This window comes from Maniola jurtina, chromosome 24, assembly GCF_905333055.1.
Source record: "Maniola jurtina chromosome 24, ilManJurt1.1, whole genome shotgun sequence".
Taxonomy (NCBI): Eukaryota; Metazoa; Arthropoda; class Insecta; order Lepidoptera; family Nymphalidae; genus Maniola; species Maniola jurtina.
Window position 1 is genome coordinate 3,800,271 of NC_060052.1, and position 19,721 is coordinate 3,819,991.

General features: G+C 37.8%; 2 protein-coding genes and 2 long non-coding RNA genes across 5 annotated transcripts in view; 3 read left to right on the plus strand and 1 right to left on the minus strand.

Moving 5' to 3' along the window:
- LOC123877537 (NFX1-type zinc finger-containing protein 1-like) overlaps positions 1–4,628 on the minus strand; it is a 30,382-nt gene extending 25,754 nt beyond the window's left edge. For both annotated transcript variants that reach the window (XM_045924341.1, XM_045924340.1), the window contains exons 1-4: positions 4,446–4,628; positions 3,308–3,376; positions 2,050–2,642; positions 265–499 (exon numbers count right to left, since the gene is read on the minus strand). In XM_045924341.1, the coding sequence (XP_045780297.1) occupies positions 265–499; positions 2,050–2,642; positions 3,308–3,353 (874 nt within the window). In that variant the 5' untranslated portion in view covers positions 3,354–3,376; positions 4,446–4,628. The remainder of the gene's footprint in view (positions 1–264; positions 500–2,049; positions 2,643–3,307; positions 3,377–4,445) is intronic.
- On the plus strand, positions 3,630–14,173 carry LOC123877593. The gene is made up of 3 exons (XR_006798624.1): positions 3,630–3,657; positions 4,291–4,294; positions 13,850–14,173. It is a non-coding gene; the product is annotated as an uncharacterized LOC123877593 (long non-coding RNA).
- On the plus strand, positions 7,380–14,173 carry LOC123877556 (ubiquitin-like domain-containing CTD phosphatase 1). Its single transcript, XM_045924372.1, has 5 exons — positions 7,380–7,602; positions 8,530–8,711; positions 9,552–9,687; positions 10,864–11,075; positions 12,714–14,173. The coding sequence occupies exons 1-5, from the start codon at positions 7,431–7,433 to the stop codon at positions 13,035–13,037; spliced, it is 1,026 nt and encodes a 341-aa protein (XP_045780328.1). The 5' UTR covers positions 7,380–7,430; the 3' UTR covers positions 13,038–14,173.
- A 2,356-nt stretch (positions 14,174–16,529) lies between these two features.
- Positions 16,530–18,787, plus strand: LOC123877588. Its single transcript, XR_006798620.1, has 2 exons — positions 16,530–17,961; positions 18,328–18,787. It is a non-coding gene; the product is annotated as an uncharacterized LOC123877588 (long non-coding RNA).
- Positions 18,788–19,721: the final 934 nt, after the last annotated feature.

The window sequence follows — 19,721 nt, forward strand, 5'->3', positions numbered from 1 at the left end:
ATCTAGATTAAAATCTAGCCAGTAATCATCTTATATATACTTACATATGAAAGAGGGAATAGGAATAGGATTTATTCCTTTGCTATAAGATCTACCTATTTGCCAAATTTAATGATTCTAGGTCAACGGGAAGTACCCTATAGGTTTTCTTGACAGACACGACGGACGCGGACGGACAGACAGACAGACAGACAACAAAGTGATCCTATAAGGGTTCCGTTTTTCCTTTTGAGGTACGGAACCCAAAAAAAGAATACAACTTACTTATCCCTTCGCGGAGGGGACCGAAGCAGTCTTCACGGAGTAGTCTGAACTGCACATCCAAGTAGTGTTCGACGTCACGATATCCACCCTCCACGACATTCGCTCGAAGGTACGGGCGATTCTCGATCAACTCGTATCGCCCAGGCACCACACTGAGACGCCTAAAGTTCTCAGGTGGTCCCTGTTCTTCCTCGTCTACTTGAAGGGCTTGAAGCTTGCTGCTCAGCTCTTTAATCTGTTGACGTAACGATTCATAAAATAGTTCGTAAGCTGTGACCAAAACAAGCGTACATTTTTGACGTGACAACGTCTTATAATTCGATAGAGCCGGTTGCACGCACGAAAAAACATGACTCATGCGGCGTTACCTCGCTCTGAGGCGTTCCATGTAAGGCTTGAAGTGCAAGCGAGAGCGCGGAACGAGCGACAAAGAAGCACAATCGGCCTTTGTTGTCACGTTCAACTATCGTCAGTAAACCGACTTTACAGACAACCAATTTTTTTGGTGAACGAAAACCCCAAAAAAAAAAAACCTCCCAAAATAAATCCTAAGCTCGGAGAAAAAAATCATACACCCAAAATCCATATTTCCATACTAATATTATAAATCCGAAAGTATGTCTGTCTGTCTGCTACCTTTTCACGGCCCAACAGTTTAACCGATTCTGACGAAATTTGGTACAGGGTCAGCTTATATCCCGGGGACGGACATAGTTTGTATGTGTGTGTGTGTGTATGTTTGTTACTCCTTCACGCAAAAACTACTGGACAGATTGGGCTGTTTAGAATGGAGATAGATTATACCCTGGATTAGCACATAGGCTACTTTTTATCCTGGAAAATCAAAGAGTTCCCACGGTATTCCTAAAGACCCATCCGCTTAACCGATTTGTATGAAATTTGGTACCAAGGTAGCTTACGTCCCTATTTATAATTGACATAGATAACTTTTTATCCCACGGGATTTTATTGTTCCCAAGGGAGCTTTAAAAACTTAAATCCACGCGGACGAAGTCGCGGGCATCCTCTAGAATGAATAAATTATGTACGGAACCCGAAAAGAGAGCAAGGCCCGAGTCGCACTTGACTGATTTTATTTATTTATTTAGATACAAGTTAGCTCTTGACTGCAATCGCTTGGTGGCGAGCTGGTGGGCTTGCACAAGAAGGTTTCCGTACCATCGTACACGAAATATATTTTTTTAATTATCATGGTAGTCATTTTTAAATTTTTATTATTATTATGACGATTCACAAGATACACACCGCTGAGAGCGGAGGGAGACGGACGGACGGACGGACGGACCGACGGACGGACGGACCGAAGGACGGATGGACCGACGGAGGGACGGACCGACCGACGGGCGGACGGACAGTGGAGTCAGTAATAGGGACCCGTTGACACCTTTCGGGTACGGAACACTAAAAAGCCTTTCGGAGCTAAAAATATCTCTTTACAACTCCCATATTAATTATATCTCACATAGAGCTCAGATTATTATCAAACAAGTGTAAATTAAAAATTTACAACACCCGACAAGTGAAGGTTACAGTAACTAGAAAAGAGCTGATGACTTTCAAACGGCTAAACCGATTTTCTTGGATTATAGCTAAGAACACTCTCGATTAAGCCACCTTTCAAACAAAAAAAAAACTAAATTAAAATCGGTTCATTAGTTTAGGAGCTACAATGCCACAGACAGATACATATATACACACGTCAAGCTTATAACACCCCTCTTTTCGGGGATAAAAGGACACAGGCACTAACTACTAGGTACCTACCTTAGTTTTCTCTTTTTCTTCTTTAGTTAACGCCTCGCGCAATTTTGTTAGAATCAAATCACAATTTTCAGGTAATGTATAACCGTGTCTTTCGCCCAGTTCTTCAATACACAGTTTCACAGTTCCGTCGATTAGAAACCTGCATTTAGTTAAAGCTGTGGATGGGGACAATGTAGTTACGCATTCACAAAATGTAAAAAAATTGACCCAAAAATTATCAGGATTTGCCCAGTACATTATGTTAGAACACTTGAGTTCGGAGAACGGCAGATCCGTCATATAGTTACGCATGTTGAGTATAAATGGCGAATTGCATACATCCAAAAGAATAGTTAACTTTAACTGATGCAAGGATGACTGGGAAACTTTCGCCAACAGTTCCAAAACCAAAGCAAACACATCCAGCGTCTCTATGGGCGACTGTAGTAGACTCATGAACTCCTCCTTATTATCGTTAATTTGAGAAATTATTTCCTCACTCTCCAATCTGGCGAGATTTTTTAACGTTAAAAAATCCATAGCAGTCGCTTTTTCTCGGCCATTATGAGGCTTGCTATTTGGTTTGTGGTTATTCGGCCTCTGGTTCATGTTATCTGGAAGATAGAATATTATTAGGTAGGTCTATAAGTGCTTACCCAAAAGTTTCGTTCAAATCCGTCCAGTAGTTTCAGTTTGAAGCGTGTACAGACAGACATATGGACTAGCGGACAGACAGACAGACTTTGACGGACAAAAAGTACGCTAAGGATTATCGTCTGTGCAGGCCTTAGGGTCTAGACAGACGGGGGACTTTTGTCCGCATAGGTCAAAAATCCCCGAAGCGTACACAAAAGAACATGCCACAGACTATCACACATGCGAATTTATTTGTTTGCTGGAAGCGAACTCTCGAGTGCTCAACGCAAACTAAAATCTTCTGTGTGCTTTGACTTGACGCGCCTTGGAACGTTAGGTGGTTTTTAGGGTTCCGTAGCCAAATGGCAAAAAACGGAACCTTTATATTAGTATCGACTAATCTCATAAATTAGTATTAATTTCTTAAACTGGACCCTTTCAAGTAAAGATTTTTATATAAACCTGTGAAGCTGATATTGTTATTGTCGCAAATAAAATAACCATAAGCCTACGTTGTCGTATTAGTTTACAAATTGTGAAAAACCAAATTAAATTTGAATTTCGCGGGCAGACCCGTCTCATGTACCTTACTAGGGGGAAGTCCACCTTTAGGTAGATACAAGTAGATAAAATTAATTTTTACCTCGCCTCGGCCGATTTTCCCCATCTTGATACAGTTCCTCGTCCATTTTTATACTATCCCATTCACTTTCTGCAAAAAATTAATAAAGTCATTGGCTTATAATTATCAACTAGCCGATGCCCGCGGCTTCGCCCGCGTGGATTTAGGTTTTCGAAATCCCGTGGGAACTCTTTGATTTTCCGGGATAAAAAGTAGCCTATATGCTAATCCAGGATACTATATATCTCCATTCCGAATTTCAGCCAAATCCGTCCAGTGGTTTTTGCGTGAAGGAGTAACAAACATACACACAAACACACACACACACACACACACACACACATACAAACTTTCGCTTTTATAATATTAGTGTGATTATCATCATCATCAAATGATAGATGCCTATGGCTGGACATAGGTTTCCTGTAGGGACTTCCACATGCCACCAGCCACAGCTCCCTGCGACTCCCTGATGTTTTCCGCCCGCCTAGTGGAAGAATGGGAGAAGTCTATCAGTTTTTAGGGTTCCGTACCTCAAAAGGAAAACGGAACCCTTATAGGATCACTTTGTTGTCTGTCTGTCCGTCCGTCCGTCTGTCCGTCCGTCGTGTCTGTCAAGAAACCTATAGGGTACTTCCCGTTGACCTAGAATCATGAAATTTAGATATGATTTTTGTCAATACATATTTTTAGGCCCACCTGTTGAGAAGCTCTGCTAAGGTCACTGTCACTGAGCATTTGTAACGACGATGTCAGCTGAGTGATGTACTTGGAAGTATGACAGTACAGTACAGGAAGTACAGTATCCAGAAGCTTAAAGATGTCTTCCAAATTATATAAGTAGGTATGGTATCTAGCTACCATATAAAAAATCTCACATACAAATTCGAAAATTGTACCTATAACGGTTTGCGCGCACGTACGATCATCCATAAATACTATTAAAATCAATCAAATAGTAGGTACTAGTAGCAGCAGAATACCCTCCTGCTGCTTTCCCAAAGATAGGTACCTTTTAGGCAAATTGATAAATATACGATAGCTCCCATGCATACAAATCAGGAAGCCAGCTTCTTGATAGAAAAAATCGTCATGAAACATCAAAATAATTTTTTCTTCATTTATTTTGTCAGTATTAAGGTAGGTACTTAGTACTTACTATTTTATTCTGGATACTATTAACTGCACAACAGACCACCATGGGAAATGAAAATCGAATGACTTTACTTTACACCAAGGATGGTTTACACTTAAAAACAGCTTGCACCAGCTTTCATGAAATGCAATGCAGCTATCTGTACGATTTTCGTTCGAGTATTACACCTACTCTAGCTACTGCAGTTCTTAGAAAACCATTCTTAGATATAAATATTATATGTGGCAGTATTGCAGTGCTATTTTTAAATTCCCCTATTTAGTAACTTAATTTTATAAGTACGCAGGTCCCTAATAGTACGCGACAGGTTGAGATGGCAATCGGGGCATGAGGTAGCGGGACGCCCCGCACACCCGCACGTCCCCCGTGCCCACCCGTAGCGGATTAGCGCAGAGGCTGAGCGGGCGTGCGGGCATCCCTCCGCCTCGTACCCCAATTGCCATCTCAACCTGTTGCGTACCAATACATATTATGTTAGTAGTTACCTATAGGTAGGTATCTTTTTATTTGTGGTTTACTCTCAAGTTTTTCCTGCAAAATTCAGGTAGGTACCTACTAGGTTTATACTTACGCGTAAGTGATAGAACTAAAAACTCTAAATAATATATTAAATTAAAAAGTGGCTATGACCCAAAAAGCCCTCGCTGTCAATATTTTTGCGTGATTTTTTTTCTAGGTTACCTATTCCTACGTATGTCTACATTTTTTCCCTCTTTTCATGTTTAAGAGTACGTAGGTATACGTAGGTACGTTGAATTTTTTTTAATCAGAATATAAATCTTGTTAGATGATGCCCGCAACTTCGTGGGTTTAGGTTTTTAAAAATCCCAAGGGAATTCTTCAATTTTATAAGACAAAAGTAGCCTGTACTTATTCTCATACGAGAGGCAAATTATCTCTAAAACTACTAAATAGATGATGCCCATGACTTTGCCTGCGTGGAATTCATTGTTTAAAGTCCCGAAGGAACTCATTATTTTTTCGGTATAGAAAGAAGGCAATTTCCATCTTCAGGATACATAAGCTATCTTTGTATTTTTCGTCAAAAACGATTAAACGGAATGGAAAAGCCAGCATACAGACAGGCAGATATTTCTGCATTTATAATTAGTAGGTATGGATGTAGTAGGAAAAAGTGATAACAGGTTACAAAGGCTTCTACTTTGACGTTATATTTAATACACCTTTGTTCAGTTATCTGCCAAAGCCACCATAATCCAAAATTCAAAGTCACTGTTCGCTTCTCCTTGTGTTGGGGACAATACGCAGAGAACTTTTCAGCTTTTATAAAATGACGAAGGTCTGGCCCTAGCGGGCTCTTAATCCATAACATGAATCATGATCAACGATTAGATTGCGTAAATTTTAGAATTATTATTGTAGAGGTTTCAAGAGATCGTAAATCAACAAATTATAACAAATTTAATTAATTTTTACTTAAATTAAATTATAATAATTCGTAATTCTTTAGTGCAGCTTCAGCATCTAACAGTAGATTAATTAATAATTATTATGAATTGTTTTAGTATTCATTTAGGATAACTACATAATATTATTACCCATATAAAAAGGTAAATTAATTTGAATATTTATAGCAACATTGTTATTGCGTTTTAATTTTCGTTTCGGGGAATTACAATTGATAGAGGGAATTACCTATTATGTTGAGTCTGTGTGTTGCTCTTTAGTACCTAAACGAAGGTGTTGCTCGTAGGTATTGGTTTTGCCCATAGACAAAATAAAACTGTATACTTCACATGTCAGAAAAGTTGTCACGGGTAACATTGTAAACGTGTCAAACGTCGTTGTAGGCATGGAGGTCAGAGAGAAGGAGAACGATCGCTACGCGCTAAAGCATTAGCGCGCCTGTCCCTGAAAATTGGTAGAATTTATAATTCGTTTTTCAGCCACCAGCCGCGCTGTCGTCGGTAAGGAGTATCTGTGAAGTTAGCTGTTTATGAGTACAAGTAGATGAAGTTAGTTGCATAATGTATAAATTTTCTTCGCGGCATCGGTGAGAAAATAATCGTGCTCCGTAATTTTTTAATTTTTGACGAAAAGAAACATTAAAAAATGGTGAAATATTGTATTGTGCGTGGATGTACAAGTGGTTTAGCATCTGATCGGAAAAATAGAGTGAAAAACAATTTACGTCAATCATCATTATTTAAAGTACCAAAGGTAATATCTTCATAGTAGCACATTGAAATATTGAATGTGTAAAATTATTATTTGCTTAATTAATCATGGTTTTTTTTAAATATTATATACACGTATATTAAACGTTGATATATCATTTCAAATTAGCGCACAACAGCCCGCTTTTATTGAGACAACTTAGCGATCGCAGCGCCTCACTTATTTTGTCCGTATTTCGGGGACACTACTTTCTACAGCGATCGTTCTCCTTCTCTCTAACCTCCATGGTTGTAGGTGGAAATCAGTGTTGGGCAAAATTTAATTGCAACTGACAATTAAAGATTGACAATTAATTAATTGTCAATTGACAATTAATTAATTGTCAATTGACAATTAATTAATTGTCAATTGTGATTTTACAACTAACAATGAATTAGTACCTAAAAAAACAACCGTGGTATCAATAGGTATCAATGTCAAAATTGTTTGGGACTTCGTCTGTGTGGCGTTTGCTGGCACGCGTGTGGTGCCTTTTTGGAGTGTTTTTTTTTTTTTTTTTGTTAAAAGTGACCGGTTTTTATATTTCACTGGTGTTTTTTGGTGGTAGAACTGATTAGGAAGCGCTCTAAGGGGGCGCCGCGCGTTTGTTGGTGAGCACCGGCACAGACAAAGTCCATACTTATATAGTTTCCCCTGTGAGTTAGTTGTACAAATAACTACAAACTTGACATTAGCTTATCTTTGTAAAGCCAGACGAGAGAAGAAAAAAAAAATTGTTTTGTTTATGTGTCATCTGTCAGCCGCAAAAATCACATTTCCAGTTCCAAGTTTATTAAATTTCATGGGAAAATGTGCGATTTAAACGATAATCCAATTAAGTTAAGTGTTAAATGGAATGGTAAGGAATATGATATACCCGAATTATCACCGTCGGATTCGGTCGCGATGTTAAAAATCGCGATTGAAAATGCCACTGGTGTTCGTCCGGAAAGACAAAAGCTTCTTAATGTGAAATTTCAAGGTAAATTCAAGTTTATTTATTTACCTTGCCGGTTTAGGGTTCTTAAAGATATTAGACGTGCTACAACCTCAAAAACAATGTAAACAAAATACCTCGCCGGGCTTAACAATGTGAAAATTGTTGGCTATGTGGCTAATGGCTAGTTGGTTCTAAAAAACATAAAGACTCTGGAAAACTTCTATTCTCGGGGTTGCTTTAGTAATCAACCGCAGAAATTAAGGCGTATCCTCCTGTACCAGTTAGCCATCTACTCCTATGTTTTGAAATATTTTTCTTTAGCTTTACCTACTACTTAACAACGGGATGGCAGGATTTTTATAGCTTCGTCGCCTCCTCCTTCGCGAGCTTCTAGCTTCGCGGTTTACAAAAACACTAGGGTTAGGACCCACAAGACTGCTTGAGGATGACATGCTCAGATTTTGTTGTGGACCACGTTCTGCCTATTTTGTGCATTATTCAAAATGCACAACATATTATAACGTAAATAAGATCAGAGTTCAAAAACAAAGCCATAGTTGTTAAAATAAACTCAGATGAGCACATTCTATAAGAAAAAGCAGAGTAAAAAAATATTAAAAAAAAATTACACATCTCCCTCAAACGTCAAATAAAGTTTTTTTTAGAAAAGGGAGCTCAATCTGCATCTTATCCAAGCCTCAGTAATCCTGAATCTTAGAGAGGACAAACCTCTGTGTGATAAACATTTGAACATAGGAGCTATAGCAGTATTCTCACATACAGCCATCAGCTATGTCTAAGTGGAAAAGAAACCTGAACAGAAGAAGTAGAAAAAAGATTGATTTTTCAATCGAGATTGAGGTAGCACATGTGGGGATATTATGTTATATTCAATTGTAAAATCACTTCACATATCATTTAAAGGAATTGTATAATTACCAAGCTCCGGACAATTTTTTTTCACTTTAGGTAAGGTGGCCACAGACAACTATGCACTGTCCGAGCTGAATCTCAAACCGAATCTCAAGATCATGATGATGGGCTCATTGGAGGAGGCAATAGAAGGTGCTAGAACCAAACCTGATGTCGGAGACGAGGTTGTCAATGACCTGGACATTGAAGAAGAAGAGGTTGATGTAGAAAACCAAGAGGTATAACCACAGAATCCTTTATAGTACCTACCAAGTATAGAAGGATCACTCACCAAAGACATTAAAATAAACACATGCTCTTGAGACGCTGCAATAAATATGGTCTTGGTCTGTAGTAATAAAATGATGTGATGTTTTGTATAGTGATAGTTTATGGGGCTAGAATTCATTTATAAAGAAAAATATTATAAAGATAAAGAAATAATTAAAAAAATGATTTTTCGTTATTTTTTAACATATTTAATTATGAACAAATATACAAAAGATTAATGACGTCACAAGGCGTAAATGACAAATATTTTTCACTTTTTTAACATACAGAAACATTTTCCTGAAATTACTTTATTTTTATGTTAAAAATTGTTAAATATTCATCCTTTATGCCTTGTGACGTCATTAATCACATTTCTACAGCGTGACGTCAACTACCGCTATACAAAACATCACATCATTTTATTACATTAATCAGACTATTGCAGTAATAACATAAAACAAGTGTAAATTAAAAATTTATAACACCCCCGACAAGCGAAGATTACAGAAATAACTAGAAAAGAGCTGATAACTTTCAAACGGCTGAACTGATTTTCTTGGATGATAGCTAAGAACACTCTCGATCAAGCCACCTTTCAAACAAAAAAAACTAAATTAAAATCAGTTCATTCATTTAGGCGGTACAATGCCACAAACAGATACACAAATACACATGTCAATCTTATAACACCCCCCTTTTTGGGTCGGGGATTAAAAATAAAACAGTTTTGTTTATTTATTTATTAAATATTACTTAGTTACAGGTGAATATTATAATTTAATTTTAACAAACATAATTAATTACAGATTTACCTAGCAAAAATAAACAAACGAGTGAGAGACTACAAGATAAATATACTTAATGAACCTAGACCTGGTAAAAAACTACTTGTATTGGATATAGATTATACACTATTTGACCACAGATCAGTTGCGGAAACAGGTAAAATTGAATCATTATTGAATCTTTTATGTTGGACTTCGTCTGTGTTGGTGTTGGCTGGCGGGCGTGCTTTGCCTTTTTAGAGTGTTTTTTTTGTTAAAACTAACTGGAAAGCGCTCTAAGGGGGTGCCGTGCGTAAGTCGGCGAGGGCCGGCACAGACGGGGTCCATACTTGTATAGTTTAACTAACTTGTTACAAATAACTACAAACTTGACATTGGCTAATCTTTGTAAAGCCAGACGAGAGAAAAAAAAATCTTTTATGTAGGTAGAGTCAGAGGCAAAGCTAGTTTTGTACTCGTTCATAATTATTGCTTACACTGGCTGGTCCAAATCTAGTTTTGTCGCTGTTTGTACATAATTAGTTGTTGCCACAATCTGGCATACCATGGTGTGCAAATTATTATAAGTCAAAGTCATTTATTCAAAGGTTTCTACACTTTCTGTTAAATTAAACAATGCTGTAGTGTTAATAATTAATTACGTTAACTTAAAATTAAAGCTACGAAGGTTCCAAACAACCCCAAGTCTGAGACAGTTGGGAATATAATATTTTACAATTAACAGACTGGAGGCTGCCATCCATGCTCTGGGGCCTACCTGGTCCAAAGGTTGTCCATCGCCATTCAGCGGGGCAATGCTGCCAGCTTGATGGGCACTTTTGGTCCAGGGGCAACCAGGGGTGGTCTTTTTGACGAGTAACGACGATAACTAATAGTAATTTTAATTAACAGACATTATTAATAGGGATCCATGATTATAGTACTGCAACACATTCATTATTATCAAAACAGTATTATCATTGTTTCGATTATTATATTTAATTTTCTCTGGGATGCAAGTTATGTCTGTACCAAATTGGTTAAGCTGATGGGCTGTGAAAAACTAGCAAACTGAGAGACAGTGTATTGATTATATGATTGTATTGATTGATTTCAGTAGATGATTCAAAGGGTGTGAATTTTTTTATTGAAGTGAAACTTTTTACAAAGTATAGATGTTTGTGGAATCATAATGAAAAAAGTAAATTGTATCACTAACAATTATTAATGTTCTCATGTTATCTTACGTCACTCTCATTCAATGGGCAATAAACCATCTGAGTGAATGGGACAGAGTATAGTTCGCTCTTATCGGATGTTCCACAATATCTCACTGCTTTTTATACTCTTCCAGGGTATGAGTTGATGCGACCATATCTCCACGAGTTTCTCACATCGGCATACGAAGACTATGACATAGTGATCTGGTCAGCAACAGGCATGAAGTGGATTGAGGAGAAGATGCGTCTGCTGGGCGTGGCCGCGCATGTGGACTATAAGATCATGTTCTACCTGGACTATCTGGCCATGATCACAGTCCACACTGCCAAGTATGGGACTATTGATGTGAGTAATCTTAGCTGAGCAGTATAACATAGTGGATGGTTTAATAGACTCATATCACGAAGACATGGATCAAAAAGATTTGAGTGCTGATGAACTTCACAACCTTCCCTTCCCTTTGTACGGGATCAGTGTGTAGGCTCGACCGTACCAAAAGGAGATCTCCCACTCGGTCGTTTTGCTCGGTAGTGCCAGCTGGCCAACGGTTGTATCTTGAAACTTCTATGTATAGTGTAGATATAGTGTAGGAAACCTTTTAGTGCGATTCAGATTTGCGTGTTCTTGTTGGACCTCTGGTGCTGCCATCTAGTGAGAGCGTCGTGAGTGGCGTCTGGCTTAAGTTCGTGTGATTGTTGATTGATTTCGTTGTATGAATGAGAAGCGCCCTAGTAACAACCGTCACATCTTCATCATTCTACCACAGACCACAAAGATACCGTGAGCGTGTGTATCCCTGTGAATAAGCATCTTCGCGCGCACATTATCCTATCCAATATCTTGCATCATTAAGGTAACCTCTCGGTTATAAGGGCTGAATCCCAAGACAGCCGGTTCTTGCTCTTGGCGAGGTTTCCAGGAGCGCTTTCAAATAACTTGTAGGGAGTCATCCGTACAAGTTTTTTTTTTTTTATTATTTAGTTTAGAACCGCCCACAGAATTACACAATCAAATTATGAAAGTTATTCCACTTTCACAGCTCTCGTGTAACTCGATTTACGGGCAGTCACAGCGTGCATCGATAACAATTATAGTCATACAATAAAAACAATAAACCTAAAGAATATAAAAAATACCTAAGCTTATATAAAATTATCTTCTCTTACTTCCTTGTCCCTATTATGTCATTCTCCCCTTTCTGGAAAGACGTCACGCAGGTTCCCTCAGTGTTCAGTTATCGAGTCCTATTTCTCCTGTCTCTCTCGCTCTCCTCCGAGCTCATGTATTCTTTCCCTGTCTTCCGCGTGTCGGAGTCGCGCGATGCCCCCTCGGTTAGTCGTAGTTGCTCTTGGCGTGGTTCCCAGAGCGCGTCTTCTTGACTCCCTAGAAGTTGTTTATCTCTGTTCTTAATGTAAGGTCAGTAAAGTCGTCATCTACCACTGGTGAACATGGCTCTCTTGTAGGGACTTCCACACACCACGGTCTTGCGTCGTTGCCATCCAGAGGCTCTTTGCGACTTGTTTGATTTCATCTGCCCATCTACATCTGTAACAAGAGAACAACTATTTCAAAAAATCATCCCTTATTTTGGGTTTGCCGTAGTCGGGTAATAAAAAAGATAAACTAACTGACTGACATTTCAAAGAACAGTTCAAACCAGTGAGTGTATACTTGAGATTTTGCGTGAATTTTTCCTCTACAAGGAAGATCCCACTAAGTAAGGTTTTGAGAAATTCTATCTAAGTGAAACCAAGGCTGCGTTTGTTTCACAATGGTTTTTTTTGTACTCTTATTCAGATCCAGAGGAGTTAGCCCTTGACTGCAATCTCACCTGGTGGTAAGATACAGTCTAAGATGGGAGCGGGCTTACCTGGATGGGATATAACAGTTTTCCTTTGGTTCGTACACGGCATCGTACCGGAACGCTAAATTGCTTGGTGGCTGTGCTAGTAGGGTGGCATTCTATTGGAACTTATGTTTCAGGTCAAACCGCTAGGCGTGATATGGGGTAAGTATCCGCAGTACAGCTCAAAAAACACGATAATGTTCGACGACATCCGAAGAAACTTCATCATGAACCCAAAGAGCGGCCTGAAGATACGGCCGTTCCGGCAAGCGCACCTAAACAGAGACAAAGACAGAGAACTACTATATCTAGCGACGTATTTAAAGGATATCGCTCTATATTGTGATGACTTCGACACTTTGAATCATAAAAAATGGGAGAAATACAAGCCTGATAAGCGATCTCAACAAGCGGGTAGTAAGAGAAAGGCCGAAGACAGTCCGTCGAAAGCGAAAGAATGACGGTAGATTTAATTTTTGTATACATTATCACACAGATTAGTTAACATATAGTTCGGAAACGGAAAGTCTGAAACAGAACGCGCAATACTTTTTTATCTTGATCAAGCGTGCAAATAGCGTGTGATAAAATACTAACTAACCGCCCTGGCTTCGCACGCAATTTTCGTAGAGATTTCTAATTTTTTTTTTTTTTCAATGAAACATAGTATATGTCACTTAGGAACAATTTAGCTTTCTACTGGTGAAAGAATTTTCAAAATCTGTTCAGTAGTTCCAGAGATTACTTCCTACAAACAAACTTACAAACTTTACCTCTTTATACCGTTTAAAAAAACAGTGGCGGCAATCTCTCGATGTACTTAATGTTATACTCGTAAATGTGAGTGTGTCTGTCTGTCTGTGAGCTTTTCTCGGGCCATCTGTTTAACCGATTTTGACTAAATTTGGTCTATAATAACACCTTGTATTCTGGGAATAAATATAGACTACTTTTATCCTGGAAAATGATAGAGTTCCCACAGTATTTTTAAAAACCAAAATCCACGTGGACGATTTAGGTTTTTAAAAATCATTGTTTTTTATTTTATTCGATTACAAGCTAGCCCTTGACTTTTGTGTTGGTAAGTGATGAATGATGATGCAGTCTGAGGTGGTAGCGGGCTAACTTGAAACGGGCATAATGGAAGTTTGGGAGGATTTTCTGGAATAAATAGTAGCCATCTATGGAATGCCAGCTATCTCTCTACCAAATGTCAAGGTCGGCTGAGCCGATGGGACGCAAAAAGGTAACAAACAGACAAATACTTTAGCAGTTGTAATTTGTAAGTATGGATGGATATGCCTGTTACCCGTTTCTGAACTGTATATTTGCTAAAGATCTATTTGAACTGAACCGTGCAATAATAAAGACATGGCCATGGTGATCTTTCAAAATTTACAGTCTATACCTATTTACGGTGTGAACGATGTCAAATAAATAAAGTCTCCACCTCACGTTAGCCCAAAGCGTTCGGCGAGGTCCGACCCACGTGTAAACGCTGTCCTTTGATGTTTTTATGATATAGGCTACCACTAAAGTCAGCTAATGTATGTCAAATGCCAAAAAGTCTCTGAACATGTTCACCAAGCGTTTTAGAGAGCATAAAATGTACGCAATTACACCTGTAAGTTTTACTCATGTAAGTAGCTTCCTTGATTAACTAACGACAAAGAACAATGGCAAATTTCCATACATTAATAATATTGAGAAAAAAAATTACGTACACTAATGACAAAAATCTTTAAATAAGCGTCATATACCAAGCTCATATAAGAAATCTATTTTTTAATACAAGACCTAGAAAAATAAATATTGCGTTTGAAAATTTTGTAGGTTATGTGTAATGTCACTTCTAAAGATGTCGAAAAATGACCACAGAATTGTCGGGGTGCCTTGTATTTGCTTTCTGAGGGTAGAATGCAAATGAAAACTGAGAACGTTCAGTCAAAAGGAAAAAAACTAAACACAAAAATCATCACAAACCACAGAATCAAAATAACTGTCAAAGTGTCACTTGTCAATGTCATTTACGCTTATAAGTGTGTGTCATTTACCTTATTAAATTTTGTTGTCAGTTAATTACGTAAGCTACTTATAAAACTTACAGGTGTAATGGCGACCTACCAAATAAAGTATATTTTGACAGATCACAGCCCGTTCACATCACATCCCTGACTCGGCACGACTCTGTGTAAATAGACCTTATTATGTGCTACTATGGTGGCAATAAAGTTACGCCTTATCGCTTAAAAGACTGCAGATATAAGACTTGTGTTCACGAAATAGTGTTGGGTTACTTTCTTTAATACTAGTTCAATAATGGTTGATGTGGGAAATTCTCGTTCGGACGATCAATTGATACAGGGTGTGATTAGAACGCTAGCTAAAATTTAGCGCTATTTTTATACTACCTATAATTAGGTCAAGCTCACAAACAATTGGAAAACTCGAAGCACTTCTGATACAGGCGCATCTGCGAAAGGCGCTTAGTTTATTATTATAAATGATAATATACAAAAGCGCAATCCAATACCAATAACCATTTGCCATATACAGTGTAACCTCTATATAGCAAAATTTAAAGGACCTAGTATTTTATTGCGTTATAAAGAGTTTTCGTTAAGCGGAGTAAAAGAAAACAATATCATTTTACGAATATGTGGTTAGCAATAAGTTGATAGTAGGAAGTACAGTAATTAAACATGTGCTAGGCAATTTATAACAAGGAAACAAGTGTAAGTTAAAAATTTATAACACCCCGACTAGTGAAGGTTTACAGAAACTAGAAAAGAGCTGATAACTTTCAAACGGCTGAACTGATTTTCTTGGATTATAGCTAAGAACACTCGATCAAGCCACCTTTCAAACAAAAAAAACTAAATTAAAATCGGTTCATTAGTTTAGGAATTACGATGCCACAGACAGATACACAGATACACATGGCAAACTTATAACACCCCTCTTTTTGGGTCGGGGGTTAATGAAAACATTTCTAAGAATCCCTGTGCATACCAAATATTTACTACTCTATCTATATCAGTATTGTGTCTAAAAGTCAGTGAAAATGTTTTTGGTGTCTTAATAATGACAAATTGTTTCGCTATTGAGAGTGGTTGCTACGCATATAGAGTGTTTAAATATAAGGCTAACGATGTAAACCAAACCAACCTTAGCAAATTTTACGTTTTAAGGTGGATGAGAAGTTTAAGAAATTTACTCTAGTATTGACTAATTTGTGAGTTATAGTCGATACTAGAGCTAATTTCTTAAACTGGACCCTTTCAAGTAAAGATTTTTATGTAAACCTGTGAGGATGATACTGCCATTTGCGCAATTAAAATGCCATAAGCCTATGTTGTCTTATTACCTTACAAATTGCGAAAAACCAAATTAAATTTGAATTTCGCGGGCAGACCCGTGTCATTCACCTTAAGGAAGTTTCGTTAAATAGAAGTTCGCAATATAGAGTTTACACTGTAGTTTTAGTAATCATCAGTCATATCACCTGTCTTCGTTTTTGCTAGCGTTTGCTTACACCCTGTATAAGCAAGTTACAATATAAATATATAGCAAGGGACAGAAAAACAATAATTTTACTATATTTCAGTGCAGGGTTTATTATGTGGAATAGACTGGTTTTAGTTTGAACTTTATCTTGTCAGTTATAATCACGTCTGTCTGTATGTCACAACCAATTATTTAGATTTTAGAGAGTTTGAGATTATAAAGCATCGATCCCATTGCAAGAGGTCTTTTATTATTTATAAATTATTTTTTTTAATTAATTTATTAATTTTATATGTAGAATGGAGATACATGACACTATTTTTAGAGTTCCAGTTTTTAGAGTACAAGAACTTAATATTTTCAATTTTCAAAGTAAGATAACTATACCAAGGCTTTACCTGTACATTCTAAAACAGATTTCCATTAATTTTTATGCATTATAGTTTTTGATTTGTGAAAAACACCTGAGTACGGAACCCTCGGTGCGCGAGTCTGAATCTCACTGAGCCGGTTTTTGTATAAAAAAAGTATTCCTCTTTTCTAAGTATTTGCCTTTGATGGGTCAGTTTTGATAGCTTTCAGAGTCAGTTCAGAAATCTGAACCGTTGGCAATGGGATCGATGCATTAATTAATATTCATAAAGAATTATTCTACAAAAAAATAAAATTGTGTATTACCGAAGGTAGAATAAATTGTTCAGGGCCCTAAGTGTAACTTTCAAGTTATCGTTGACTGTTGGCAAATCTACCATTTTTTTAAATGCCAAATAAGTGGTTTTCCTGTATACTTTTGTTTTCCTTAGCTGACTTAAAAGATAAACAAATGATATAGTGCTCGACAAACAACTTGGACCTGACGCAGCTTAGTGGGAGAAAGTTGGCGAATCCGGAAAACGAAAGTCTGCGTATCAACCAATCGCGTGCACTCGCGTCGACTGTTCAACCAATCGCGTGCACTGGCGTCGACTGATCAACCAATCGCGTGCACCCGCCAATCGCGTCAATACTCAAGTTGTTTGCCGGGCACAGTAGAAACCTTAGAGAAACGCATAAGCGACGGGATTAGCCTGGCGCTTTACACTTTCTGGAGTTTTAAGTATCTTTTTTTTTTTGTAAGTTCGGAGTACGAAGTGGTAATTCATGTACTACTTACCTAATTTGGTTCAATGTATACTACTAAAAATTACGCTAGAGCCCTGATCATAAATATTTATTTTTGTTGTAAATAATGCATTTGTGTAAAGATAGTTTTTAATATGGCATAATAAAATAGGTGATTTGTTTATAATTTTTATGATAGTGTTTTCAACTACAATAATTTTAAATATCTCCATATAAAAATTTTCGAAACTGGCAAGAAATTTTTGATATGTATTTAAAATTATTTAGGTGATTTGTGTTTATTGGGCTCTGGTCACACACATCGCGTGAAGGGCGTGTCTTACCAGGGCTCAAAAGCGTTCGGGTGTTAGAAATACCCGAATTGTCGATGGCAAAGATTTTCGTACAAAACCTGTATCGAAATTGATGCGGTATGCACTGTAGAGATGATATTAATATTTTAAGTTTAAATTTATTTTTATATAGGCGATTGTGTATGTATGTGGTTATAAAATTACTATTTACTACCTACTTAATAGGTATAATGTTAAGGTGCAGACACATTAATGTGTTGTTGTGTGTTGTATCGCAAACTGGTGTGATAGTGAGCGCCTCGCCTGTGCGCATTGTACATGTGAGTCATTGCATTACGAAATTAGACGTTTACAACGACAATAGATGATAGAATTAATGTCGTGAAACTAATTTCGTGTCACTAATTTCGTAATGTAAATTCCACTTTATAGTAGGGGTCTCGAAGCATGAGCAAAGCAATAAGTGTAGCAATGAGTGTAATATTTTATAATAAAATTCCACAGTCAATATTAGACTTGCCTTTACCAAAGTTTAAAAAATCCATTAAAAGTATGCTCCTGGCAAAAGCATATTACACAATCGAAGATTATGTAAATGATAAAAAAGCATGGATTTGACTCGCTCCAGCAATGCGCGGGTCTGCAATTGCTTGTATAGTATAGAATATTATTGTAAATTGCACAATTGAAAAGAGCAACCGCCGAGTTTCTTGCTGGTTCTTCTCGGTAGGAACGGCATTCCGAACCAGTGGTAAATTATTTGACGATTCAAAAGCACTTGTAAAAGTTTATTTGAATAAAAATCTATTCTATTCTTCTATTCTAATAGGTATACTTGCGCACGATAGATATGTGGTAGAAAGATATGTTGTAACTAATGGGAGAGACAGAGTATGACGTCATATTATGACAGACAACCAATCACGGCCACTGCTTCGCGGGCCCGGCAATGCATATTCATATTATGATATGACTTGAGTCCCCCAAAATATGAGTATTATGCACTCAAGGATCCTTGCCTAATGCTTGTACAGTGACCCTGTTTCCGAATAACCTTGTAATCTGCAGGACTCCGAATTTCTTCTGTCATGTCAGGAATGTCTTCTGTCATGTGACACAGCACAACACAGTTATGCGTCTGCAGCTTTAATGATAACAGGTACAATACAACATTCACTTAAATATAGCGAAATAATTCATGCCTTTATTAGATATAGGTATAAATATTTATTTATAATGAAAGTAGTTGAGTTAAAATAAGTTTTTTTTGATAAATAAAAGCCTTTAATTATATTACGTCATTTTAATTTATTGAATACTTTACACATAGGGTGAGATCCATAGGGAGCATTTTTCTCAAACTTAAGACACTGAAAAATGAGACAGCGTTATACCACCGACGTAAATCAATCTCGGTTTAATCGAAACTTAACAGGGCTCTCTCCGTCACTTACTCCATACAATCGTAGTTCCAATTTCATTTGAATATTAAGCAACCAAAGTTCATGAAATTTTGCAGACATTTTCTGGAAACTAATATCTGTGCCTGTGGTGTTTTAGATTTTTCTAAAAATAAGTATGTAGTTTTAAAATTACAGGGGCTCAAAGATTTGTATGTTGTAACGTAGCAAGGAGGCTGGGGTGTGCAACGTCCTTACTACGTACATAAAGGATAGGGAACCCTGCCTGACTTGTCAGCTAAGAAAAACAATGATCACACACAAACCGTTATCTATTTATTTACGTCTAAATCTTATATCTACTGTACATGGAGTTTTACTGACCGCCGTTATTACCAACACAAGATACTTCTACCCTTCGCGGAGGGTTTCACAACGACGCGGGCAATTCGGGTCGGACTATAGACGGGGTTGCACGGGCGACCTATGTCGGTACGTAACGAGGATCGCTTTATGGACGGAGACCGGAGGAGGGGTGAACGCGCGGGCGGGACGTGCGGTATTGTTGTGCCACCAAGCAGAGGTCCTGGTTGCTTTCAACGCTACCTGTGTCGCTGGACTCCTTCCCCCAGATCGAGCAGCGATGTTAAAGATCACACCGACCTATGCGGGGCGAAGAAGCCGAGCGACTCTCTCGATCTGGCGGCTGCTGCCGTATTTATACACTGGGGAATGGGCGGAGCCTAACCGGTGGCGTGATCAACGCGCGGCAGTCGCGGAGCTTGCTGATTGGCCGGTCGGGTTGCTGAGTCGATCACGCGTT